Here is a 27098-nt window from a genome sequence, read left to right as displayed (position 1 = left end):
TCCTTCTGGGTTCGGAACCCGTGCGCTTTATCTTAAAGGGAGCTCCGGAGTCTCCAAGGCACAGATCCCACCCCGGCCCTCATCGCCACCCCGTGGGCTGAAAAGCCAAACTCGGGGTCTAGCACACAAAGCCTGCACCCTGCTTACCAGTCCCCCCTTGCTCACCAGCCAGCCCCTTTGCATGCAGCCCTCACCCAGGCCCTGGCCCTGCGTGGCAGGCCAGGCTGGAGGGAGTACTTCATCTCCACTTGGGCACCACCTCCAGCAGCCCTCCAGCCTTCTGCACACACACTTCCATCACCACACATTTGTGCCACCGGGGTCTCCCTCCCAGCGTGGGCCCCCGGAAGGCAGGGGAGCCTGAGGCTGCTTCTAACCTGGCCAGGCCAGGCCTCTCAGGAGAGTGGTGGGAGGTGGAGCCTGGGGGGAGAGAAAGGCCAGCTCCCTGAGGTGTGAGGAGAGGAGGCAGAAGCTGCCTGGGTTCCAGCCGACAGCCTGACAGGACGTGCACTGCTCGGGAGAGGAACAGATCCCGTTCCTGCCTCTCCCTAGCTACGAGCTCTACTGAGGGCTTCCTGGGCTCCAAGGACAGAGACGGTAAGTGCGTGTGATGCTCACACAGGCAGGAGGTACTGAGCCCTACACAGGAGCCCCCCACCCCCTCCCCTGACCGGGATGGCTTTGCAGGCAAGGAGCAGGCACAGGTAAATAAATAGTTTGTTTATTAGTAATATGTTACATTATTAAAGTGCATTGAGAAGAGATGCAGGGGCCAAAGCTGGAAGGCCGCCGGCCCCAGGCCCTGCCCTGGGCTGGCCAGACACAGCCAGAGAAGGGTCCAGCTCTCTGCTGAAATCCATGGACAGGGCTGGGGGCAGAGCCGCGCCCCTGGAGAGCTTGGCCCAGGCTGTCCCCACCGGAATTCACAGTTTAGCCTAAGTTATAACATGTCCTGAGCTGAAGGTGGGAGACTAGGAGCATGGAAGCACAGCCCCTGGGGAAGGGGGCTGAGGGGAGGGGAGGGGACCCCCCGCCCCCCAACCCCCAATGCCAAGGGCAGAGTCCTGGAACCTCCCCCTGAGGACCCGGCTCCTCCTTCTATATGAATGTGGTGAACCTAGGGCTCAGTTTCTGTCATTCTCCCCTGTCTCCCTCACCCTACCCCCCTATAATTGCCCCCCATACCGGGGGACTGGGACCATGTTCCCCTCAGACTGGGATCCCAGGGCAGAGCCAGCTCATGCCACTCTCCATGAACCCATGCCTGTCCCTAGATTCTTATCCTGTCCCCGGAGCCTCAGACTGGGACCCCCCACCCCAGCCCATGTCTTCCCCAGTCCCTCCCTGCCCCACCCCACCCCCAGCAAGTAGTTTTGGTATTTTCATACAGATGCAGTCAGAATTAGCTATACATGAAATAAGCCTAACATAAAAATAGAGCTTTTTCCGTCCTTCCGTCCGGAAAGCAAACATCCTTCAATAAACATGCAAGGCCGCTGCCTGCTGGGACCCAGGGCTGGTGAGGGAGCCACAGAAGGCAGCCCCGGGCCTACAGGAACAGCACCCACCCCTGACCACGGCAGGAGGGAGGAGGAGGGGGCGGTTTGGGTACGGAGAGTCCTCAGGCCTCAGGCCCAAGGTCCAGAGCCGGGGTCCCAGCTTCCCTCTCCAAACCCCACTCTCTGGCCCGTGGGCTCTTGGGCTGGGAACATCACTGCGTTCAGTCAAGCCTGAGGAGGAGTGTTCGAAAAGTAGTCTCCAGAAGATAAACTCTGAAGTCATCAACGCTCCAGCCTCACAGCAGCGCCTTCCTTCCACGGCCCCCAGCCCCTGCGCCCCACTCGGGCCCAGCAGCCGCCTGCGGCTGGCCGTCTCCAGGCCTGGTGTCCTTCACCGGGATACGCAGTCCCCCTGGAAGAAGCAACGGGCCAGGAGCTCGCCGGGCCCGGCCGGCTCTGGATGGGAGACTCTTCTCGTGCCCCTGAGGCTGCAGGAACCCGCGCCACGCCCAGCCCCAGGAGGCCCTAGTGGACCAGCAGGCCAAGAGCGAGCGTGGGCAGGACACCCAGCCAGAGGGAGGTGGCCAGGGCCTGGGCACGGCCCAGCAAGTGCTCGGCCGTGGCGCCGTCCTCAGGCAGCAGCTCCCAGTGCTGAGCCTCACGGAAGTAGGAGCCCTCCTGGGCCTCGCAGCGGTAGTGGCCATACTGGCGGGCTGTGAGGTTCTCGATGAACAGGATGCAGTTGGGGCTCTGGTGGCCCGGCTCGCAGCTCTGCTCCACGTTCTCCTCGTGGCGCCAGGAGTATGTGGCGTGACGGGACTCCATGGGGCAGCTCAGGTAGTAACGAGAGTTCCGAGCCAGGGAAACCTTCTGCAGGGGGGCCTTGTCTGGAGAGGGATGGGGGAGGCAGCCGTGAGGAGGGGGCCGAGGGCTCCTGAGGCAGCTATGTTCTCCCCTGCTGACCAGGCCTCCAGGGCCAACGCTTCTAAATGAACGCGGTGCCCCACCTCCTCCCGACTCTCCCCTGCCTCCCTCACCATTCCCCTCTCCACAACCAGCCCATACCGACGGGATCCCCTCCTCAGGACTGTCCTGCCCCATCTGCCTGGGGCCCCCAGGACCAGGCCATGTCTCCCTCAGATGGGGCCGTACCACCCTCAGCAGACAGGGGCCCCAGCAGGGCCAGATTGGGTACCTGGTTTGGGGTTGGGGCACTCCGTGTGTGGCTCTGCCGGATTAATGGACTGCAGCACTGGCCTGGAGTTGGAAGGTGGGGTGAGGCTAAGCGGACAGGAGGCCACAGGTCTGGCCCCTTCCCTGTCCTCACCCCCACCCGGAATCAGCTGCAGTGCCGCCCCCCAGAGGGGGGCATGGCCCAGCACCTCCTGCAGCCCACCAACACTACCCCCACTCCTGTGTTCACCTGCCCCCAAGGGACAAGGGATCCGGGCCAACGTACCCTTGGGAGCTGTAGATAGAGACACAGCGGCCCTGGTCCCAGCCGCAGTAGGGGTCTCGGGCCATGAGGCAGCCATGGCAGCCCCCGCTGTAGACCTCACACAGGTCCAGGGGCACCTGGCTCACCTCCCACTGGGAGCTCACATACAGCTTCCGCTGGAAGGAGAGCAGGACTCAGGTCAGCCCAGGGCCCCCGCCCCAACACTCATTTCTAAGTCACCAGGCCAGCCCTGCCTTGGCAGGCCCTGGGGCCCAGAGGCTCTTAAAAGGACATGCAAATCACATGCAAAGGAGCTCTGGCCTGCGGCGCTGACTAGCCCCATGGGCTGCAGCGGGGTGGGGAGGCTCACCCGCTCCGTGTCCAGCGACACGGCCTGGATGGCGGCCGGGTGGTGAAAGGGCTGGATCTCCATGATGTTGAAGACAAGGCTGCGTTCCCGCTCCTCCGACTCCACCACCTTGTGGATGGTGCCCCTGTCTGTGGGCGAGGGGCAGAGGGTCAGCGGGCCGGTGGGCGGGAGTTCCACCACAGAGCCGGGCAGCCTCCCTCTAGGCTGGGCAGTCAGGGCTCGGGGGCGGGGGGGGCANCCCGCTCCTCCGACTCCACCACCTTGTGGATGGTGCCCCTGTCTGTGGGCGAGGGGCAGAGGGTCAGCGGGCCGGTGGGCGGGAGTTCCACCACAGAGCCGGGCAGCCAGGACTGGGGTGGGGCGGGGTGAGGAGAGTAGGACTGGAGAGGGATGTGGAAGCCTGAGGGCGACCAGGGAGCTTTGTAGGCTGGGCCACAGAGGCCATCCCAGGAGGCCCAAAGCTCCCCAAGGCCACAGGGGCAGCTGGGCCATGAAGAAAGGAACCGGCTGTCCTCAGTACCGTGTGGGGCCTCTGTGCGTTAGCCTTGCGCACTGTTTAATCCTCCACACTCTTAAGAGGTGGGTATTACCTTCCCAATTCCGGGACGAGGCAATGAGGCTCAGAAAGGCTGAGCAACTTAGCTCAAGGTCACACAGCCGGTGACTAGAATCCAGAGATGTCAGAACCCCACCCCTCAGCTCCTTCTATGATTCCCCTGCTTCCTGGACTCTTTGAGGATGTTTGCTTTAAATAAACTTTTCATTTTGGAATATTTTTAGCTTTACAGAAAAGTTGCAAAGATAGTACAGAGTTCCCGAATACCCTTCACCCAGTTTCCCCCAACGTGAACATCTTACGTAACTGTGGTACATGGTCACAATGAAGCAACTGACACTGGGACATTACTAATCACCTCAACGACAGACTTTATTTGGATTTCTTGGGTTTTTCCACTAATGTCCTTTGTCTCTTCCAGGATCCAATCTAGCACTCCACATTGCACTTAATCTTTGGGGATTTTTTTAATTTTTATAAAATCTTTGATCTGAAAAGGACCTCAGATGCCACATAGAGATTCCCAAGGTCAGAACCAGGCTGCCTGCCTCCACGGCCATGCTGTCTCCATTCATACCTGTCGGGGACTAACGGGCATTCTGACCCCCGGGTTCTCCCATTCCCACCTCACCAGCTGTCCCAGTTTCTAGAATAGCCTACCTCCCTCTCCCTCCTTCCCAATTTCCCAGGGCATCACTTGCCCCAAAAAAGCAGTCAGATGATCAGATGATCACCCACTTAGGACTTTCCTCTATGTGGCTATGTTCCCTCTCTGCGGGCTCCGAGATGTGACCAGACGCTCCTTTGTCCTGACACCCCCCCAGCCTCGCTGCTGCCTTCATGCCCATGCGTGCTCACTGCCCTCCATCGCCTCCACGGCAGCCCCTGAGTGCATCCCATAGCTTCTCCCAGGTGTGAGAGCCTCCCACTCTCTGCAGAGGGCTCAGAAAGTTCTATTTCTTATCTCACCCCAATCCTTCCTGCTGCAGGCTCCAAAATGGTACCTCTCCAATGGCCCTCACGGAGACACCAGGACAAGGGCCTCACCATTCAAGTGCGCTCACCTCCCACATCTGGAGGAGGGGAGCTCACGGCCCCACCCAGCTTTCCTTGTCCTGTCTCCTGCTCTCAGTCCTTCCTCTCCTGCACCCCAGTGTCCTGCCGTCCCCCCACCCCGGCTGACCACAGCAGGTAGGCCAGCCACGGCTGAGCAGAGCAAAGACAGGGGCCCGTGGGTACAGCCAGGATGAATGGAGGAGGAAAGAAGTGAGGGCTCAGGACCTAGAAGCCAGGCCCCTTGGGGAATTCCTCTCCCCGAGGCTCCCAGGAGTCAAACAACCACAGAGATCACTATGGCCCCAAGAAAGCCACAAGGTGAAGCAATAGCAGAAAGCCACATGGCAGGGGAGGTATTGAGGGTGGGTGCCTGAGGCCCTGACCATGTGGCCCCAGAGGTGCTAGGCCCCTGGGGAGACGCTGCCCTTTCTCATGGCCCCACCACTCGGTCTCAAGGAAGGCCTGCGGCCCCCGCCAACACTGACCTCCACGCCTGCTCCCAGGAGCCCCTTTGCCCACAGACTGGGACCAAGAAGTTGCCAAAAACTCAGCTCGGGGCTGGCTCCTCCACAGCTGTTGGCTTCCCAGAATACAGGGGTATCTCCCAAGGCATTCCCCCCAGCTTCTGGGGTCAGCAAAACCCTGACCCCCATGGAAGCCCCTCTGTGGTCCTCTGCATGACTCTGCAAAGGGGGGGGGGCACCTGGGTGGCTCAGTCGGTTAAGCATCTGCCTTCAGCTCAGGTCATGATCTCAGGGTCCTGGGATGGAGCCCCACATCCAGCTCGCTGTTCAGCTGGGAGCCTGCTTCTCCCTCTGCCTCTGCCACTCTCCCTGCTTGTGCTCTCTTGTGCTCTCTCTCTCTCGCAAATATATAAAATATTTTTTTAAAAGAGAGAGAGACAGAGAGAGACTCTGCAAAGGCTCTGCTTTTTGGAAGTCCTTCCTCATGTCACACTAGATTCTTGGCATCCCACATCAAATGTTTCCCCTCACCTGCATAGTCCCACAGACGGAGAGAATCCAACTTGCTCATTCTGCCTGTCAGGGACCCGTGGGATACCAGTGACCCGCTCCTTCCTCCTGACTTTCCAGTTTCCTTCCTACCATCTTCCCGGGGTCCGAAATCTGGACTACACCCAGCTTTGCTCAGGCTTGCTACATTTCTGCTTCTGAATGCTCACACTTGCTCTTCTCCCATCCTAGGATACCCTCTTCTCTTCCCTCTGCCCCCACCTCCTCCAAGAAGCCCTCCCTGCCTGACTCTTCCACAGCCACACATACCAACCCCTGACAGCTCTTGGTCCCTCAATTCTTCCTTCCAGGCATAAAGACCCAACTGCACGTTAGTTGTATTATTCTTTATGCCTTTCAGATCCATTTTTACAAAGCAGGCCAGAAGGTCCCGGGGCAGCCCCTCACCTGTGGTTAGGTAAAGCACGTGGAAGGTCTCCCCGCGGCTGGCCTGCATGCGGTGCACAACCACTTTCTGGTAGTGGTACTTCGAGTGGAACAGTGGCGTCTTCAAAGGCCCCATGGGCTCCACTCTCTGGGCCACCTCAGGGTGACTATCAGCCACCTGGAAGGTCTCGGTGGGGATGGGCTGTCGGTCTGGGAGACACTGGGCAAGAGGACAGGTCCAGGTTAGCGGCGCGGCTGGGAGGTGGGGCTGACGCCTGGGCCATGGTGGGGGGTCAGCCTACCTTGCCAGGCCGAGGGTTGGGAAGGCTCGTATGGTAGCCCTTGAGTGAGGAAGTACGGAAGACCTTGTCAATGTCCCCAAGCGAGTACACACAGACGGCCGAGTAGTTCCTGGGGGACACAGAGACCACCTCACTGGGGGGCCAGGGACCCCCCACACACACACACCCCACTCACCCAGGCCAGCCCAGCACCAGACAGGGACATAACCAAGACCCCCCGCCTGTGAACTCTGTGAGGACAGGGACTACCCTGGGAGTCAAGCCCAGTGCCTAAGATTATCAAACACCAGTTAAGGAAGGAGGGAGGGACAGCAGGCGGGAAGGAAAGAGGGAAGAGGGAAGGGAGAGAGGCAAGTCCAACCACATTTCTTTCTGCTGCCATCGAAAACCCCAACCTGTATTCTGTGACAGAATCACCGAGTGCAGAGGCCAACCCTGGGGCCGGAGCACTCCAGCTGGGCCGTCCTCCAACCTCCCTGGCCCCAGCGACAGCCTGCTGCCGCCCGAGGAGGCCAGACTCCTCGGAGGCTGGGTCTCCCCGCACAGGAGCATCAGAGCAGGGGCTTGGCCTCCCCACCCTGTCCCGCAGCTCTCCCCGCACACATCCAACCGACACTCTCGCCTGCCTTGTTTTCAATCAACGAGAGTGATTAAGAGGTGCGAATGATCAGGCGAAGGCAGTGCTTGAGCGGGTGTGATAGCACCTGGCACCCTAAGAGGCCTCGGCCGCCTCTTCCCAGCACCCCGGCACCCACTATGAGCACGCAGCCGATGGACTCACGGGCACAGGTGCGGCCATAAGCACGCATTTGGCGCGTGCGCGCACACCCGTGTGCACAGACTCCCAAACATTACCAGCGCCCGCATCTCCCTGAGCATGGGCGATCCCCCACCCCAGGCCCAGCAACAGCCCCGTCCTGTGACCCCAGAGGCCCTGCTCATGCCACATGAGCCCTCTCCTCTGCAGCGCCCAAGCTTTCTGATGCCCACTGGCCACTTCCCCAACGCCGGCCCCAGCCCCAGCGACAGTCACTCACCAAGGGTTGGAGAAAACGCCATAGACTCGAGTGTCCCTCCACTGGCCATTGGGGTCAGGGAGCAGAAAGACGTCCTGCAGCCTGTTGAAGTTCTTGTTCGTGGCCACGTCGCTGCACACCAGCATGGCCTTCAGGAAGGTGTTCCACTTGGAGACCGACAGGGAACTCTCACCACCCTGGTCCCCCTGGAAGGGTGAGGAGGAGGGAGAGGCCCCTGAGCCCCTGCCCTGGCTGCCAGGCTTCGGAGCAGGCACGAAAGCTCCAAGAAGGGCTGCGACCTGCCAGGTGCCCAGGCACAGCTGCCTTCCTCGCCGGCCGGGTGCTGGGGCCGGGCTCCCGCCGCGGACCTGGCTGACCCAGGGCACAGGGCCAGCAGTGGGGACGCGCAGGCTACAGTGGCCTGGTCCCCATGGAGCAGGCCAGCTCAGATGCGCATTTGCCCACTCGCACATACACACACTCACACACGTGCCACAGACGCACATCACAGCTCCTTCACACGGGGAAACAAACACATGTAAACGCACTGCCACACTCACGAACACACTCGAACACATTGCACACGAAATCACGCATGCCCACAAGCCCAACCACCTTCGCCCACTCACAGACGCATAGACTCCCCCCGCCGCCGTGCACACACATTCGCTCCACAGTCCCACACCCAGACTCATTCGCACATCTCACACGCTCCTTCATACAAACACGTATGACACCTGACCCAGGTGTGTTTTCACACATTCGCTCACTCCTGTGCAGGCACAGACACGCACTCTTGTCCACTCAGCCACCCGCTCACCCTGCACAGCTGGGCCACGCGGGACACGTTGAGAGGGGCCTCGGGGTTTTTATCAGGATTGTCCTCCCGGAAGAAGTAGTAAATCTTGTCATCATAGGCCTGGTCTTGGTGCACAATGGTAGCCTTGATGAACTGGGGGTCTGCCAGAGACACAGGCAAATGGGTGTGAGGTTGGGAGTCTGCTCAGAGGACCCACCACTGTGCGCACCCACCCTGTATGCACGTGAGCACACACACACCCCGAGTCTACAAACAAACCCAGGGCAAATCAGACCTAGAAGAAAAGTCAGAACATCAGGTCCAATAGCCCAAGGGACCTGAGACTCTGCACCCCCACCCCACACCTGTTTTGCCCTTTCCTACAAAGATGTCATCGGCCCAAGAGCAATGACTTCATGCCTGGGGACTGGGGGGAGGTCCCTGGGGGCCCCTATGTCACTTCTGCCTAATTGGCAGAGCCCTAATGAGGAGGGAGGACGTGTTGCCCCCACATGAGCTCAGCAGAGAGATACGCTATGGCTCTTGGGGAGCCCGTGCTGGGTCTGCGGCTTCCTCCGTTTTGCTCCCAGAGTGTACTGGGCCCACCCTGCCTCCACACCATTGTCTCTGTCGTTCCCCTGCTCCCTTACAGGTCAAACTCCTCAGCTCTGGCTACTCAGGCCCCCGGTTTCTTGAGTGGGCTGTGGCTCCAGCGGCCTTCGGGGAGCCCTCCAGGGAACAGGAGGACCCCATCCTCCACCCTGGGCATTCACACCCCTCCAGCCCCTTCCAGCCCAGCAGGTGCCTGATTTACTCTGCATGACGGTATCACTGGTGTACAGCTCGATCTCGCCCTGGATGCGGCGGAACCGGGGGATCTTCCCGTTGTATTCCTGCTTCCGGATTGTGGAGTACACCTCGTCCCCTGGGCATGGGGGAGGGCCATGGGTAAGGGCAGACAGCTCCTGGAAGTCCCTCCTCCGAGACTGGGCCACTGGACACGGAGCTGACCACCCTCCCCCAGCCCAAGGCAGCAGCCCTACCGTCAAACAGAACCAGCGAGTTCTCATCCGGGCTGAAGGGGGCATAGCCTCTCCTCTCACCGAGTGACTCCACGGTGCCATTCACCTGGGGGAGACCAGGTAGGGTCAAACAGCCATGTGACGCCACGGCCACTGCCTCCCACGGGCACCAGCTTCCCAGCCAGGGTCCCCCTCCTCCCAGGGACTCTATATAAGGTGAGGCCAGCCTCAGAGTCCGCCCAGCTCCTTCCCAACACGGAGGGCGGAAGCCCACTCAGACAAGACTGAGCTAACCAGGTCCACGGGGAGGGGCCTTCTCACCAGTCTCCAGCAGCTGGGGCGCCGGGCATTGGTGCCGCAGGTGAGCAGACCCTCCCCCTGCCTCTCCAGGAGCGTGATGTAGTTCTCGCAGTCCTGCCAGGGAGAAGGGGAAGGGGACAGGTTGGCTGGAGGCCCCGGCAAGCCTAGACACTAGGGCCCTCAGCCCTGGGGAAGGAGGCATCAGAAGTGTAAGTACAGGAGGCACCCTCCAAAGGAGAGCCCAGAGGGGGTGCTGCTGACTCCAACCCAAGAACAGAGTAAGGGCAGAGAGGCCTTGGAGAAGGACCATGTCTCCCCCTCAGAACTGGGAATCCTGAGGCAAGGTTACCTCTCTCCTCCCAGACATGGCTCCCAAGGCAGGGCCATGCCTCCTTCCTCAGACTCTCAGGGACTCCTGTCCCTTTTCCAAGGAAGTCAGCCTCCCCTCTGTTTTACTTCTCCCCCACTCACCCGCTTGTCCAGGCAGGACCCCTTCGTGGAGCCAATGTTCACCTGGGGGAGAGGGGAAAGCATTAGTCCACTCTGTCAAGGCCCAGCCTGTAAGTACTTCCCATGCATCCTCAGGGTGAGATCATTTTATAGATGAGGGCTCTGAGAGGCTGAGTGATTTACCCAAGATCACACAGACTGTCTGGCCTGATACCCGGAGCCAAAGCCCAGGGCCAGAAATCTCTAAAGACAGGGGCCATGGGGTTCTGGAGCCCAGCTTCCTGTCCAGGTCTCCCATAGCAGCACTAGCCACTTGGCCTGGGGGGCTAGCTCTAGGCTTTTCTCCATGCCGCCCCAACATCCACGCCAATCTGGGCTACCTTTAGGGAGCCTCTCCCAGGCCATATATGGGATATAATAGAGAGTGGACCAGTTTAGGAAGAGGGCTAACTCCCATGGATTCCCTGAGACCCCTCACCAAGGCCAGAGGGGAGACAAGGAGAGAAATGGGCGGAGGAGGAAGGGAAGGGCTCAGCTCTGATCCTGGGGCCCACAGAGGGATCCAGGCAGAGGGGTCTAGGCTCACCGTGCGCACGGAGGCATTCTTGCCCTCGGGGAAGTCGAAGAGATAGACCTTGCCACGTCCGCCCACCCACACGGAGGAGCTGCCCGGCTCGTGGAAAAGCACTGTGTGAGGCTCTGCCAGGCCAAAGTCAACCCAGTCCTGTCCTGCGCGGCCTGGGGAAGAGGCAATTGGCAGAAACGTTGAGGCTGGGCCCTGGGCAGGAAGAGCCTGCCTCCACCCCCCGCCAGGCACATCAGCACCTGCCTGACAACTAGTGTTTGGGTCTGGACTAGGGCAGTACCAGGACTCAGAGCCATGAGTGGGAGAAGCGAAGGGTCCCTTGCTAGGGTCCAGCAACCAGCTGTCCTCGCCCCAGAGCCATGACCCCTATCCTACAATATGTGTAACCTCTGCATGAGGGTGGAATTTAGGGGCCCCCTGGGGAAAACAGACCCCTCTGCCCCCAGCCAACATACACACACACACACACACACACACACACACATGCATACACACCGCATGCACAGTCTGCTACTCCTAAGAAGCTGGGCTCAGGCTTGGGGACTTGACCAGGGCTCCCCTGGCTTTGGTCTGTGAGGCTCACCACTGCCAGGACAGAGCCAGCGGCTACCTCAATCCCCTGAGGGTAGCAGAGCCTCAAAGTAGCCCACTTAGAGTCAAGGTTCCCAGGGATCACTTTGGTCAGAACCCCAACTCCTCCTTTGGGAAGCCCTCTCCAACCCTTCCTGGTCCGCCCAGCCCCTTAGTGAGCAGACCAGCTTAGATCAGAGCTAGAAAGGAATCTGAGCATCCACTCGTCCCCATTTCTACAGATGGGAAAATGGAAGTCCAGAAGGAGGCAGCCCAAGGTCACAGGGTCAGTAGCAGGTGCTGAATGACACCCCAAGCTGCAGCCCCCCCAGCTGCACTCAGTGGCCTGGCCTGCTCTGGACTGGTTTCACCGGGGTGCGGCTGGCCCCGGCGGGGGATGATCGGCCCTCCCTCTGCAGCAGCTCTGGGTCAGGGAGCCCTTCACAGAGCACAGCCTGGGCCTTTAAGCAGAAGGGCTGACCAGGGCAATTTTGCCCAGAAAAGAAACTGTAGCCACTACCTCCAGGGAGAAGATGTCTCATCTCCGGTGACATTGCTGAGGTCGGCCCGGTTGCAGGACTAAATTACAGAGATGGGACAGTCTGTGGCTGGGCCCCCCGCAAGCAGCCCCAGCTAGCGTCTCCCTGCCCCGACCAGTTTGGGGTTCACCCCAGAACTCGGCCCGACTGCTGTTTACTCAGCTGCAGCAAATTCAGGGGCAGCCAGCTTCCCAGGGACACTGAACAGGACACAGCCCAGCCCGCACAGAAGAGCATTGCCATTTCCTTGTGTCTGCCCCAGGGCCCTCTCAATGCCATAGGAGCCAACCCTACTGATTCTGCATCCAACAGGGGCGCACCTTGTCACTCGCACCCGCGTTCCCTTCCCTTAGGCTACTGCCCTGCACAGGTTAAACCTGGAAGTGGGATAGTCTCAGTCTTCACCTCCGTTTTGGCCTGGCTCACAGCACAGAGGAGAAACTCAGGGCCCCTGGGGGACACGCTAGCCCAAGGTCACGCCAGGAGGGAAGATGACTGGCTCACAGTATCCGTGCTCAGAGGTGCCAGCTCCGTAGGCCACCGAGAAGCGCTGAGCTCACTGTCCTCAGCTTCCCCCGGCTCTCCTGGAGCGCTCCACACACAGCCTGAGCAGCTCGGCGTGTCAGGCCTCACTGTCCCCCAGGCTCACTCGCTCAGCCCCAGCTGCGCAGGCCAGTGCTGAGAGCCCAGCTCTGCACTGGGTTGGGGGTGGAGGGGTGCTGGCCAAGGCTCGGGCACCGCATGGCTGGCAGGTCTTGGCGCCGGGGCTCCCCCGCCTTTCCAGTTGGGGTAAAATTAGAGTGCTAGGGTCAGCTGCCCGGCTCCCCTTTCACTGGCAGCCAGCCAGGGATCCAGACAGTCTGTGGCTGCTCCCCCTTCCACTCCCCTAGCCAGCGGTGCCCAGGAAAGGCTGCATGTCTGCATCTGGAGATGGGCTGGGGCCTGAGAGCTGAAGCCCCCAGAAGCCTACGCCTCAAACCACCCCGGCCTCAGAGGAGGGGCCCGCAAGGCCAACCACAGCTCTGGGAGCGGGGAAAGAGGCACCAGAGTGTGCCCCAGGGACAGCTTTTTTCTGGGGGTGGCAGTCCTGGGGAGTCAAGCCTGATGGGAGACACATGGCCTGGCCCTGGAGAGCCAGGTGTGAGGAGGAGATGCGGCCCTACACTGAAATCCAGAGAGTGAGACAGCCGCCCGGAAGCAAGCCTCCCTGAATCGCGTGCAGAACTGTCCCGGTGCAGAACTCAGGGCTGCTCACAGGGAATCTTGGAGCACACCAAGGGAGGGAGAGCGAGGGCTGCCCGCAGCGGGGCTGCAGCGTGGTGGGCTACCACCCCAGGCCCAGGGCAGTCCCGCACAGATGTGTAAGCCTGAGTTCCATGCCCTTCAAATCCAGGCTGCAGCAGCCAGTGGTGGGTGAGGCAGGGACAGTTCGCCCCATTTTGCAGAACACACAGGAGCCAGGCAGCATCGCCTCCCTTGACCCCCAAGCTCCCGCCCCTCCCCACCCTGCGCCTGGTGATGTGTATGGGTAGGACGGCACAAGCTCAGCCTCAGGACGAGGCCTTGGCCCATTCTCCACCCCAACCCCAGCCTGGCTCCCGAACTGCCCAAGGCCCTCAAAGGGCCTGATTGTGCCGGGGAAGTGTCTGAGCGGCAGCAGCTCGATGAATACATGAAAGGAAGCTTTGTTCAGGTTGCAGGAGCGGGGGCTGGGGGGCTCAGGGGCAGGAGGTCTGCCTGGAAGTGAAGGCAGCACCAAGCCTTCACAGCCAGGACCCATGGCCCCATGGCACCATCTGAGAGAGCTGGGTCAGGGAGGGGGCGGCCTTCAAGGCTCTGCCCAGGCCGGGGCTGAGCAAGGCCAGAGCTTGCCCCTAAGAAGGCCCAGCCGGGTAAGCAAGTGTCACCTCCTTAAATGCGTCTTTTTGCTTCCCAATGAATCCAAAGGGCTGGGGGAGGCGGATCAAAGCTAGATGGGTCGGGAACAGGCAGGAAAAGAATTCCAGACAAGGGCAAGAGCTGAGCCAAGGTGGGGAGGCTGACTGAATGGCAGATACCTAGACCTAAGGGCCCTGAGCGTGACGGAGCAGGGAGCCCAAGGATATGGCACATCAATATGCAGTGCTGACCCCCCCCCTCCAGGCAGGGCTAGGATCGGGAGAGCCTCCCCTCCTCCAGCATCCCCCCTGCTCTCCTTGCCTGACCAGCCCCCTCTGCTTCCCATCCTGGATGTCTAAAAGGAGAACCGTCTGGCACTGTGTCTCCCCCCTCACTCCCCAGCCTGACGCATTAGTGGCTGACTAAGTGGTAGCTAAAAGCTCCCAGAATAACCAGGGGTTCGGGCAGGGGAGGGGGCTCAGGGCCCAGGGGGAGGGCATGGCCCCAAAGGTGGGCCAAGACACAAGACCCCCACCCCCATGTGATTCTGAGCCAATCCTTGCTCCTTCCGGACCGAGAAAGAGCACACTCAGGCTGCCCTATACCCAGCTGGCTTCTATGGTCCTGACTTGCCATACTCCTGATGGCGGCAGGAGCCGCAGGGCCTGGCCCCAGCCAGAGAGGAAGGTCACGAAGATGGCTGGGTATGGAAGGCAAGATGCCATTGGAAAGAATCAGACCTGATTGCTCTTATGGCCACCACCCTCCCACCACTATCCCAGTGGCCTAATGGCTGGAGCAAGTGTGGACCCCCAGAGGGTGGGTTTTCTTAAAGCTGGCTGGCCTGGAGGGGTATCGTTCCTCCTCTCCTTCACTCTGGATGCTGTCACCATCTGGTCCTGTCCCCACATCCTCATTGCTTATGAAAGAGAGGGGCAGCCCAAGAGGAGCGTAGGAATGGGGGCTGGAACGTATGGGGTGATGTTGTTATCCATGAAGACAGCAACAAGGGACAGGCCCCGTGGTCTGGGCCGGGCAGGGACAGCCTTCCAACCTGACCCACTGACCCGACAGGCCTTGATGCTAACCTCAAGGAGCCCTTTGAAAGTGGGCACTGAGGCAGGCTCTAAGAATGGTAGGAATGTGGGTACCCAGCAGGGAGTGCCTGAGTCAGGCAGCCAGGGAGGCCCAGGCATGGGGCAGGAGCCAGGCCAACCTCAGACTGGGGACACAGCCACATCCTCCCACCCTGCACCCCACCCTGCATTGCCAGGCCCACCTCACACCCTCTCCGGCCACACACACCTGGCTGAGAAAGAGGAGGCAGGGCCCATGTGTGACCCAGGAATCAGGGTGCAGCCTCTCCACCCTTTGCAAGCTATACCCCACAGGTCAAGGTGGAAGGGAGAGGATCTGAACAACCACTGAGCCCAGACAGGCTGTGTCACTGGCCCAAGGAACCAGAGGTAGGGCCGAGCCACAGCGCAGGGCTTCTGGTAGCCATCCCCATCCAGCCCTCCGGGACCACATCCCCGACCTCCCCGAGAACCTCTTGATTTACAGAACACTGTACTTCTCTACCTCCCTGGGTCATCTCCTGTTCCCCTTCCTTCCCCCCTTGCCCACTAGGTGAAAACTTGCTGGGCTGAAGGGACACATCCTCCCACCCACCAAGGCCAGCTATGGGTGGGAGGGGAGCATGCCTCACATGTGGGCTCAGCCCCAGCTCCAAGAAAGCCTATGCTCCCTTCGGCAGCCAGGTGGCTGGTTGGTTTGACCAGGGCCTTCCCGGGTTCAGTTTCCTTCTCTGTGGGTTGAAGGGGCTGGTACCTGCTAAGGTCTAGGTTTTATGACCCAATCATTGTTCTAAGGACAAATCACAGTATTGAGTTCATGGGTCATTTGGGGGAAGTGTGGGATTATGAGTCCTGGAAAAGTCACAAACAGCTTTTTGAATGGAGGTGGGAGCAGCAGAAGTCAACATCCCCCTCTGCCTCCATCAGCTAGCCTGCAAATTCCCCAACCACCCTGCAAAGAAGGCAGGACAAGTGTCTGTACCCCATTTTATAGACAGGAAAACTCAGCCCCCCCCCCAAATCAGCAAGGGCTGTGTGCTCCCTGCACTGTCCCACTGTGCTCAAAGGACCACAAGCCTTGCTGGGCGGGGGGGTGGCGGAGACAAGTGGGGGCAAAGGCTTTGGAGGAAGGGGCAGTGTGGACGGCAAGCTGTGGGGGCACTGGACTGAGACAGACTTGGGGGACTCAGGGAGGGAAGGCTGACCCCGAGGCCCACATGGAGCAGGGAGGAGTCCCAAGGCCTAGGGAAGGCAGGAAACCCAGGATGGACAGCACGTCTTGCCCACCTTCCGCCTGGTCTTCAGCCCAGCAGGTTCTAAAAGCCCCAGAGTGAGGTCAAGGTCAATGAGTGGCTCCTTCAAAGGAGAGGATGGGCAGAAGGGTAGGGGCTGTCCTTGGGCCCAGAGCCAGGGGAGAGGTGGGGGAGAAGGCAGAGCATGGCTTCACCACCCCAGTGGAGGAACAGAAGGCTCCCCAGCTCAGCCTTAGCCGGGGCCGGCGGGGAGGGTGGGGGTAGGCAAGGATAGCCCACCAGCATAACTGGTGAGGGAGAGCGGGCAGGGGCCAGGCTGCACAGGACTGCATCTCTCCAGAAATCAGAGATGCCGAAGGAGGAGGTCAACAGCAATGGCGACAGAGACGTCCCTACCACCTCACCCTTCCACTGCACTTCCTCTGTGCCAGGCTCTAGTCTCAGGGACTTTTAGGTACCTTAACTCCCTTAATCATCGCTGAACTCTCCTAAGGCGGGTTCTCTCATTCCCCACATTCTACAGTGAGGGCATCGAGACACAGAGGACTCGAGCACCTTGCCCAGGATCACACCGCTATTGAGTGGTGGAGTGGAGGTTGGGGCTCAGGCAGAGTGATTCTGGAATCCGTGCTTATAGCACTGTGCCCTATAGAAGGGCCCTTGGAAGCTTCCAAGCCAGTGCCTCCCACACAAAAGAGAAGACTGGGGACCAGAGAGGGTGGAGCCTGGTCAGAGGCCTCTTGGCACATGAAGGCCTGACCTCTATCCACGATGCCCTAAAGAGGGTATGCATAAGTGAGCGTGGGTGTGTAGGCCTGAGGCATGAGGAGTACGGGGGGGGGGCGTAGGAATCTGGGGGTGCAGCACAGCACTGAGTGCTGGCCAGCATGACTGATTAGGAAGATAAATCTCTTGAGATCTCTATCCAAAACAGAAAACACTGTGCGGCCTAGGGTCGACCACAGTGAAGGGCAGGATACGCTCATGAACCCTCCTTTACTATCTGCCCAGCCAGGTTCCTACCCAACAAGCACCTGACAAGAGCACTTGCCTCCACCCCTGACTCCTCAGCTCAAGAACCCACCATGGCTCCCACATGCCTATCCCAGCAGGGCCCTCCCCCTGTGCCTGGCAATCGAGGCCCATCCCTGCTCCTCTCTGCCGTGGCTCTTTCCCTCCTCCGCACCTTTGCTTGTGCTCTCCTTTCCCTTGATTGCCCTTTCCCCGTCTGTCTGTGCACATGGTCTTACCTGTCCTTGAACACCTGGCCTTCACCCCCCTGGCTTTAGGAAGTGTTCCAACTGCTTCAGCCCTCACTCTCCGTCCTCCCTCTGACCTCGTGCTACACACCATCTGGCAGACACCATCTTCTCTCAGACCACACTGTCTGGTGGGATTTGCCTCGACTGTGGGGTCCTCAAGGTGAAGGCCACGCCCCCTCTCACTCCATGGGCCCTGCCAAGCCAAGGCTAATGTTGGGCAAGTAAGGACAGCTCAGATAGTAGGGAGGGGCGCACGGGGACAGTAGGGCAAACTGCCATGCCAGAGGAGCAGACATCTTGGAACAGGTTCCTGGGCTACTGACAGGGCACCGAGTTTATCGAGGTGACCTTCCTTCCTCACTAGGCTGGGCGAAAGCCCTGGGCCCAGAAGATAAACAGCATGAGTGGTTCTGCATGCCCCACTTTGCCCCCACCCCATGCACCTGCCCTTCGCTCTTGCCTGGCTCTTCCTCTCCCCGGGACGTCTCCCCGGCTGTGCCACCCCGCACTGACCTGTCCTGCTCTCACCTCCTGTCCCAGTCCTCGGCTATAACTACAGGTTCCGGATCTCTCGGATGCCCTCCCTAACCAGGCAGCAGGCCCACCTCTCCAGGCACCGGTGTGTTCCCCAAGGGCAAACCCATGCCCTCTCCTGCTCTCTGCCCTAGAGTTGCTGAGCACGGACGGACCCAGGCATGGGGGCAGGTGCTGGCCGCCCTCCACAATGAGAGCTGCCCCTGAGGGTGTTAGCACGGAGCCCGAGCCCCTGACGGCAAGCGGGGGGGGGGGGGCAGGGCAGGATCAGCCTAATCCCAGGCTGCCATGACGGTTAAACCCAGATTAGCCCAAGCCGTGACACAGATCAACCTGCCCTCAAGACCTGAGGCCCAGCTGCCCTGAGGAAAAGACCAGAAGAGGCACATGGAGCTGGCCCAATCCAAGGTCCCAAAGGGAGAATGGTCATGGCCGGTGGGGCTCCTGGGAGCAGACAGCACTGGGGCAGGAACAATCGGGGCTCAGCTCAGCTGGCCAAGGAGGAAAGGGCTCAGTGAGCCCCAAGCCTGGGGAAGGAGCATGTAGGCAGGCAGACAGGTAGAGGGAGGCCAATAGCTGAGGCCAAGAGCAGGCTTGGGCGGAAGATACAGCCCTGGTCTCAGCTCTGCCTGTGTCATTGGATGACCTTGGGCCAGTCCCTGTCATCTCTGGCCTCAGTTTCCCCATCTGTGGCATATGTGGTTGGTCCAGTTGATCTCTGACATTGTCTTCTTTTTTTTTTTTTTTAATGATTTTATTTATTCACCTGACAGAGACAGAGACAGCCAGCGAGAGAGGGAACACAAGCAGGGGGAGTGGGAGAGGAAGAAGCAGGCCCACAGCGGAGGAGCCTGATGTGGGGCTCGATCCCACAACGCCGGGATCACGCCCTGAGCCGAAGGCAGACGCCCAACCGCTGTGCCACCCAGGCACCCCTCTGACATTTGTCTTCTGATGTCCTAAGCTCTGCCCCATCAAGCTGTGGGCTGCAGTCATCCAAGGTTTCTTGGAGGAAGTGAGACAGAAATGGCAGAAAGGAGGAGAAGGGTGATGGGGATGACAACCAGCAGGGCAGCAGCCCCAAGGCAGGAAAACGTGTGTGCTGGGGAGAGGTGAAGACAGCTGTATGGGAGATAAGGTGAGTGCAGGGCCGGGCCACCATGCAGCACTGGGGAAAGTAGTAACTCTGTTGCTGCGTGTTCTAGGTGAACCATTTAGCACGGTCTCGTGGAAGGACGGAGGGGCCGAAAGGGGACAGATCCCCTGGTCCCTTGTGGCCTGGACCAGCTAGGAGAGGGGGAAGCGCATGTTCTCTGACAGGGAGGCCAATAAGGAACCACCATCCTCTAGGCTCTAGGAGGACCCCTTCCTCCCCCACCCTGGGGGGAGGAGGCTTCTGGGGGCAGGCAGGCCTGGCCAAAAAAGGAAACTAAGAGAAGGGGAAGCTTTCCGGCCCCAGACCTACCAACCAGAGTAGAGGAAGTATGGTCAGTCTCTTGTGACATAGCCAGACGCTGCGTGGTGGCTAAAATGAGGGACACGGGGCTGGGGGTGGAGGACAAGACGTCAGCTGAGACCTCAGCTGTCAACTCCAGGGCTACCCACACCCACCACTGCCCCCCTGCTGGCTGCTGGACCCCTGCCCCTGGTCCGAGCCTCGGCTCACCACCTACACATTAGGGCCCTGGCCTGGCACTTCCCAAAGAGGGGTGCCCAGTTGTCCCTGTTTCTCCTGAGGGATGGAATGAGAGAGGGGTGCACAACTTACACAAGCATGCCAACTTCCAGCCCTCACCTAGCCCACTCCCCCCAGTCCCACTAGCCCAAGGAGTGATCTCTCCCCACTAAGGAGGTGAAGGTTCCTGGAAGGGGAAGCTGGTCACAGGAAGGGCATCTGCCCCTCCCCCACCAACGATGCGTAGATGGTGCCAGCGGACTCTTCCCCACCATGGAGAGTCTCTGCTGAGATACAGGCTGCCTCATCTGGAGAACCCTGCAGTCAGGAGTTAGGCAGAAAGCTCCAGTCTCCCCCCACCCAGCCCTAGCTTCCCATCAGGGAGCTATGACACTCAGGAGGCCTCCCCTGCCAGCCATGGTCCTTCCTCCCACTGGCTATGTAAGGTCAAGTGGCCCAACTCAGATGTCCCCACCTTCAAGAAACCTTCCTGGAGCCCCCAAGCCCTGGCTTACTAAATGTCTCCTTCCTGGGGGTACCCACTCAGCTCCTCTCCTCTCCCTGGTCTTAGTTGCAAGTTTTTGGGTCTGAAATCCTGTCACACCGGGTACTTCCTCCTGTCCCTCCCCTCCCCAGCTGGCTTCTACTCCTCCTGCCTTCCCAACTTACCACCTCTTCCAGGAAGCCCTCCCTGATTGGGCAGACTGGGTTAGGTACCTCCTCAACCCCCCCATAGCTGCCCTCTGTTATGGGCCCTGCCACGTTTTATTGTAACCAAAGGTTGACCTTCCTGTCTGTCTCCCCATCTACACTAAGAAGTCTACAAACTTGTCTACTTTCTCATTCCTGGGTCCCTGAGCCCTGCCCTAGGACCAATACAAGGTTGGCCCCAGCAAATGTCAAATGTCAAACATGCTACATTACAATGCCACCTTTGAGACTACAAACTAATGAACCACTTCCCCCAGCAGGTCTCAGCCTTCAGCTTATGAGACAGAAAGATGGGAAAGAAAACAAATCTCGAGGATTTCCCCTGACTTCCCAGGTTTCGATTTCTCCTCAATGCTAAGGTTGGAACCAGCCACCACAGCCTCTGCTCATCCCAGAGAGGCAGGAATCCCAGGGGATCCGTGCTCTGATAAGTATAAGCCCTCCCCTACCTGCTTTGGACATCTGAGGAAGCTGAGCCTCAGAAAAAGGCAAGTACCCATCCAGAGTCACACAGAAAATCAGGTCAGAGCTAGGACCAGAGCCGGGCTCCTGACCTCTGCTCTCTTTCCCCCACACCTTGGATGTCTTAGATCTATGCCCGCATCCGCCACACCGCAGCCTGCTCTCAGAATCGTCACTCTCCAGGATGGAGGGGCCACACAGCTTGGCCGGACACTGCCAGTGACGTCACCAAGTAGCTCTCCCAGCTCAGGAAACCCCCTCTCTCCTCCTGGGAATTGCCCCCCTTCCCTGGTTCTGCAGGGGGAGTTCACCTTGAAGGTGATGAGCACATCTAAGTCCCCAAGGGGGCAAGGATTTCCACTGGAAATGCTGATGCTTGGGGAGCCCCAGCTGTGACCTCATCCCCTGGAGGAGGTGACAATAACCCCCTGCCCTGGGGAGTCGCCCCATAATGGCTCCCCCAGCAGCCACCAAGTCAACAATAACATCCTGTTGTTTAATTGGACAAGAGAGAGCGCAGAACCAGCTGGGCAAGTGGAGACAGGAGACTGGGCTCTCTTTCTCACTGTGGACATGCTGGCTCCCCTCCGATCTTGGAGGTCAGGACCTTCCTGGGCTTCTCCATCTCCTCCAAGCAGGGATAGCATGAGAGAGGGGTGCTCAGCTTACACAAGCATGCCAACTACCTGCCCTCACCTGCGACCCACTCCCCTCTAGTCCCTGATGGCAGGGAGGTCAGGCCCACACTTTGCATCCATGACCGGTCCATGTGTCACTGACGCCCTCGGAGGACAATCTCCAGAGCCCTTCCTGATCTGGCGAGCTCTGAGGGTCAGAGACAGGTGCAGAGTTCAAGGGCACCCAGCAGGTCAGTGCTGGCACATCCATCTCTCTCCGGGCCAGGCCTTCATCAGGCTAGAGAGGCATCGACCTCCCCAACAAGTGCGGGCTGGGGATCTCCCAGAACTTTCTGATCGAATCTTTCCCTGAGGCTTAGGAATCTAAGCAACACAAAATAAACGAAAGAGAAGAACCGTCCATACCTATTCCAGTCCCCACACCTGTCCTGGCTGAAAACTAACACCCCAGGCTCTGCCTCAGAGAAAAGTGGCTCCCGAAACACCATTATCTTTGGTCTGGTCATTGGTGGAGGCCCACCCTCACAGCACCCCACCCCCTGATAGACAGGGACCTAGGTCTACAGCAAGGCTGGAAGGTCCTCTTCTCAGCCTACTCCCTGATTTGCCCTGCCCAAAACCATTCCTGTCCGACTGCCATGTGTCACCCCACAGGAAACAGGAGGCAGCTGTCAGCCAGGCATACCATCACCAGCTGGTGGTCCTGGGGGAGAGGTTGATGGCAGGGTCTGTCTGGACAGTGGGGCACCTGGCACTGGCGAAGATGAGCGAAGACTGCCTTTGGACAAGATAGGTGAGGGGGTGGCAGATCCCAGTAGGGATCAATAGTGCATTACCAAGCAGAGGGCATGGCCAGTGCGAGCCAGGGTGGTACAGTCTTGAACTGTGTGCAGTGGAAAGAGAGGTGGAGCTGGGTTAGGAGCTTTGAAAGTGGGTAAAAGGACTGAAAGCATCTTTAAATAGCCCCAGGGTGGGGACTAAGTGCCCTGGATGTGGAGGTTCACATTAAGTGCTAAGAAGTGGCTATGCATTAAGTATGGGGGGAGGGGGCTTAGGAAGACTTGGGGGTAGGGGCAAGCAGAGCCAAATGCAAGGGGTTTGGTGCAGGGGGGGATCCCAGAACACTCAGATATGGCCACGTGTGCTCTTCAGAGTGCCCAAATGCTATGCTGTCCAGGACAGCCAAGAGGACTGACGCAAGGCAAAGATACTGGGAATGCAGAGAAAGTCTGGGCTGAAGCTGGTATGAGTGAGGGGTGTGCAGGTGTCCACCATCAACAGAGGAGACCAGAGGTCCAGCTTCCTGCTCTACTCCCACCAGGAATACCTCTGACTGGGTAGCAGAGCTGGCCCCCAAAGTCCCTCCTTTATGGCCAAAAAATTGCCTAAATCCTTCTCCCCTCCCCAACTCAGAACTAGCCCTGGTCCTGTGCCAGATCAGAGCCCCCAGTCTGCACTGCGAGCTCACACGCTGCAGAGTGACCTTGGGCAAGTCACATTCATTCCCTCCGCTGCAGCTGCAGATCGGGCCACTCGTTTTGTGTGTGGGATTTTTTTCCGCTCTCTGCTAAGAATACCTGCCCCAGATAATGCTGAGGCTCTGGCAATTCCTGCAAACCGCCTCAGGCATCAAAGGCTCCCGGCAGGGCCAGACCAGACCGGTCCCCCAACCCCCACCGAGAGTCCACCACCACTACAGGGGGGCCGCAGTGCCGCCAAATTTGGGGGACAGAGCCCTGTCGGTCTAGGGGCGGGGAAGCATTTGTGTGCAATGCAGGGGAGGGAAGCTCACTCCCTCGCGGCAGAAAGCCTCAAACCCCATCTAGCCCGCTTTCTGACCCATTGTACAGGGCTCTAAAGTGAGGCGCCCCTGAGGCAGACTCTGGTCTCCCAGGTTCACATATCCATCGCGGCCTAAAAGCTGCACTCCCGCCCCAGATCCGCCACCTGGGGGTCCCAACGACCGCGCCCCACCCAACGGGCACTGCCCCCCACGCTGGCGCGGATTCCTGGTGACAACTGCCACGTGCGGACAAGGGGGGAGCGGCCGGTCCCGGCATTGCAGAGGCAGCGCCCGGGTGCCCCAAGCCTCCGCACCGCACCGTGGCCGGGCTCACCACAGGGTGCCCACCCCTTTACCCGGCCCGCACTCTGGGCCGGGGCGGGGGCGGGGGCAGGCAGCGGGGTCTTTGTTCCCGCAGCCTGAGCGCAGCGGCGGCGGCAAGGGGTCCGCGCCCCCCTTGCCGGCCCAGCCTGCGCCCCGCGCGACAGCGGAGCCCGCCGCTGAAGAAGAGGAGACCTGGGTGGGGGGTCCCGGCCGAAGAAAGGGTCCTGTACAGAGGTTCTGGGGCTGAAGGACCGAGAACACCCCTCGGCCGAGAGAAGGGCCGTCTCCCTCCCCTGCGCCCCGGCGCTGCGGTTCCTAGCTGGGGGAGGACTTGGAGCGACTTAGCCGGGGCTCCGGCCCCCGCCGCTCGCTCACCGCAGCGTTACAGCCCGCTTCGGCGTGCCTGCGCGCACATTCACACACTCACCCAGACCCACACGCTCCCCGCGGGGACAGCCCGAGACCCGCAGAGCCGCGCACGCACTCCCTCCAGGGCCCGCACACTCCGCACTCGCCCCGCGCGGCGTCCGATCCCGCGCCCCACCGGCCGCGCGGCGCCACCTACCTTTCCAGACAGCGGAGATGCGGGGTCCGCTCTTCGGGTGGCCTTGGGTGGCGGCGGCCGTCCAAAGCAGCAGCAGCAGCCGCAGCGGGAGCCGGGACCGAGCCAGCGGGCTGGGGACGCGGGCGCGCGGGGCGCCAAGGGAGGCGCATCCGGGCGGAGGCGGTGTCATCCCGCAGCCCGGGAGCGACAGCGGCGAGCAGCCTAGACTGAGCCAGCGCCCCACCAAAAGCAGAGCTAAGGCGAGGAGGCGGAGTCAATGCCTGACCCCACCCTCCCCTCCCCGCCCCCCCTCGCAGCCTTTCTCGCCTCGCTGCTACCCAAGGGGGGCGCAGTGCCCACCGCCAGGAAACCTTCGCCACCCCCTCCTCGGCAACTCCAAGGGGAGAACCCAGGCCGCCAGGGACTAGACAGACTTGTGGTTTTCTGTGATCGATGGCGGGCCCTGTCCCCTCTCTGAGCCTCGGATTCACTCTCCACCACCCCATGAAAAGGTTGGCCTAGAAGTACCGGGGGAACTCTGCCAGGGTACAGACCAGGTAACCTCAGTAGCGGCCAGCTAGGTGGTTTGGACCCTGAAAGCTGTGGTTCTCAGAGGACAGGCTGGCTTGAGTGGATACGGTTCCCTCTGAGCCTATAGGGAGGAGCAAGATGCTTTCCCCTAGGGGCAAGGGTGCAGAGGGTAGATGATCTGTGGGGAGCACTCAGCACCCCATCATTGCTCTGCTGTAAGAACACGGGATTTTCATCTTGGCCTGACTCCCTCCCCTCTCGCTTCTCCTCCCTTCCCCAACCAGCAGCCTTCTGGGCTGCCTCCCCCCAGCCAGCTGGTGTATGCTCAGAAAATCCAAACTCATTTCCATGTGAGTGGAGGGGGATATAATTAAGAAGGTCCCTTTCCCAAGTAGAAAGAGAAGGGAGCATCCTGCATTCCCAAGCCTCACTGTCCTGAAGGCAGGGTCAGACCAGCTTGAGGGAGTCTCTGCCCACAAGTTGTGCAGGGCTCAGCCATGCAGGCAGCCCGACGCCGGGCAGGATCCAGACCCTGTCCCTCCGCAGTTCCGTGAACAGTCCAGCAGCTCCTCCATTAGCTCATCCTCTCAGAGCCACATGCCTGCCCTTTGTAAAGGGGTCTCCTCTCCCTCAGGCCAGAGACGGCCCAGACTCTCCACCTCTGCTTGTGCCTGAGGGAACCACGGATGGGAATTCCACTTCTCCAGGGCTTACTGGTTACCTATCTCCAGGTGGGCTGCACCGAGAGGAGACAGGGTGAGGAGGAAGCAGCAGAGGCGCAGGTGGGCCTCTAGGAGCCACACATCTAGCTGGACTCGATTCACATGCTGCAGATCCCAGCAAAGATAGGGTGCAGGCTGCCTCAGGCCACCTCGGCCCCAGCCCCAGCCCTAGCCTTTTGCCCTGCTCCATGGCCAGGAAAGTTTTGTTACCAGGAAGTTTTGCTTTACCGTTCCATAATTTGTTTCCAGCTATCCCCTTCCTTCTTCCCTATGAGCCCCAAGATACCCCAAAAGGCCAAAAGGTGAAATCAAGATGCCTCCAGACAGTGCAGGACTGGGTTCCTGACCTCCCAGGTGGGCCAACAGCTTCCAGAGGTACAGTGCCCCAAAGAGGGGGAGGCTGTGGGCAGTTCAAAGTGTCCCCATGAGTGCACTCAAGCCGGCGGCCCTGATATGTGGCAGCATATCTTGGCCCAGGCTAAGTCTCTAAGACACACTCTCTCTCTCTCCAGCCCAGGGCCTCATCTGCTGAGCTGTGTGGCCTCCAATGTCTGCCCTCTCTGCAAAGATAAGGAAAATTAAGAAATCACCTGCTCCTGCCTTTAAGAACTGAGAATTCCAAATTAATGATAATAACTGCCCACATGCCAGGCAACTCACAACACACTTCCACCTACGTGACCCCAGCAGTCCTACATTGTCTCTCTCACTGAGGGAGACGGTAGAAGCCCATATGACAGGACAGTGAGGCACAGGGACAGGGAGCAGACTTGCCCAAGGCCAGCGGGCTTTTCAAACTGCAGTGCCTGGCACAGAGGTTACTCGGCGTTGTGTGCGCTCCGCTCCGCGGCCTCACTCTAGCTCTGCCCACCTCCATAGTTTTCTAAGGTACGGGCTTTTATTCAGCTCCCTTTGCACAAGAGAAAACCAAGGTACAGAGAGGGAATGCGATATACCCAAGGTCACACAGCTAGGTAGAGAGGGGTGGGGTAACAGCTCGGACCGTCTCCCTGGGGCCCCCACCCTCATCTCTTCTGCATCGTAACGCTCTGCTCTCCATGCACTGCCCCCTGTTGCTGCTGCCTGCTGTGTATGGCTGGAGTCTGGATCCAGATGATCCTCAGAAAGACCCAGACAGGGCCCAGGTTACCAGGTGCCAGGCAGAAGGGCAGGCCAGCACGGCTGGGCTCAGCCTCCCAAGCAACAGGCAGCAGATGGAAACTGGGGTTAATGCCAGGGAAGTTTTTTCCCAGGCTGGGGTGCGGATGAGGGGGTAATGCTGAAGACTGTTCCACCCCATATCCCAGGGTGGGCCTCTGGCTGGCCTTCTACAGGCCCAGCTTAGCACCTGCTGCACTAATGGGCACCCCACGCTGGCCAATCCAGGGGCAAAGGGCCAGATGGCAGCCCACTCCTGGTTTGCTACAGGCAGCCAGGGGAGGTGAGAACTAGGCCTATGATTGGGGCAGTAGATCTACGGAAGAAGAGAGCAACTAGACTGTGGGCATACAGGGGAGCAGGGACCCAGGGTGAGGAAAGCAGAAGACCAGGACTGGCGCTTGGGCATGCACTTCCCTGCCTCAGGCAGCACAGGGAAATCCACTGAGAATAGTAAAGGTGGTGACAGGAGCCTGTCTGCCTCATTGGAGGCCCGGGGTAGCTTTGGGGCCCGGAGCTGACAGCAAATGGTGGGAAACTGATCAGCAGAAGAAGACACAGATGGGAATGCTGACGGGTGTGAGGGGGTTGTATTCCTGTCCTCCCCTTCCCCATGGCTCCCCCTATGGGGGACAGGAGCGGGG

At 59.9% G+C, this 27098-nt stretch overlaps 1 protein-coding gene across 1 annotated transcript; it reads right to left on the bottom strand.

Moving 5' to 3' along the window:
• Window positions 1–705: 705 nt before the first annotated feature.
• SEMA7A (semaphorin 7A (John Milton Hagen blood group)) lies at window positions 706–24295 on the bottom strand. Its single transcript, XM_011229602.3, has 14 exons — window positions 24065–24295; window positions 10795–10946; window positions 10230–10271; window positions 9780–9872; window positions 9480–9564; window positions 9251–9361; window positions 8458–8597; window positions 7659–7843; window positions 6622–6730; window positions 6341–6539; window positions 3308–3435; window positions 2959–3113; window positions 2695–2756; window positions 706–2386 (listed from the first exon to the last, which is right to left on the bottom strand). Exons 1-14 carry the CDS (start codon window positions 24231–24233, stop codon window positions 2025–2027), a joined length of 1992 nt encoding a protein of 663 aa, XP_011227904.3. The 5' UTR covers window positions 24234–24295; the 3' UTR covers window positions 706–2024.
• Window positions 24296–27098: the final 2803 nt, after the last annotated feature.

Source organism: Ailuropoda melanoleuca, chromosome 9 (assembly GCF_002007445.2).
Source record: "Ailuropoda melanoleuca isolate Jingjing chromosome 9, ASM200744v2, whole genome shotgun sequence".
Classification (NCBI taxonomy): domain Eukaryota; kingdom Metazoa; phylum Chordata; class Mammalia; order Carnivora; family Ursidae; genus Ailuropoda; species Ailuropoda melanoleuca.
Note: the sequence above shows the minus strand (reverse complement) of the source record. Positions and strands in the feature narration are given on the sequence as shown.

Excerpts from the sequence above, each read along its gene's own strand:
- SEMA7A (XM_011229602.3), bottom strand. The coding sequence starts at position 24,233 with ATGACACCGCCTCCGCCCGGATGCGCCTCCCTTGGCGCCCCGCGCGCC. Across the intron at positions 9,873-10,229 it reads GGTCCTGCCTGGACAAGCGG|GACTGCGAGAACTACATCAC; the intron begins GTGAGTGGGGGA and ends TCTCCCTGGCAG. Across the intron at positions 3,436-6,340 it reads CGTGCTTTACCTAACCACAG|ACAGGGGCACCATCCACAAG; the intron begins GTGAGGGGCTGC and ends CCTCGCCCACAG.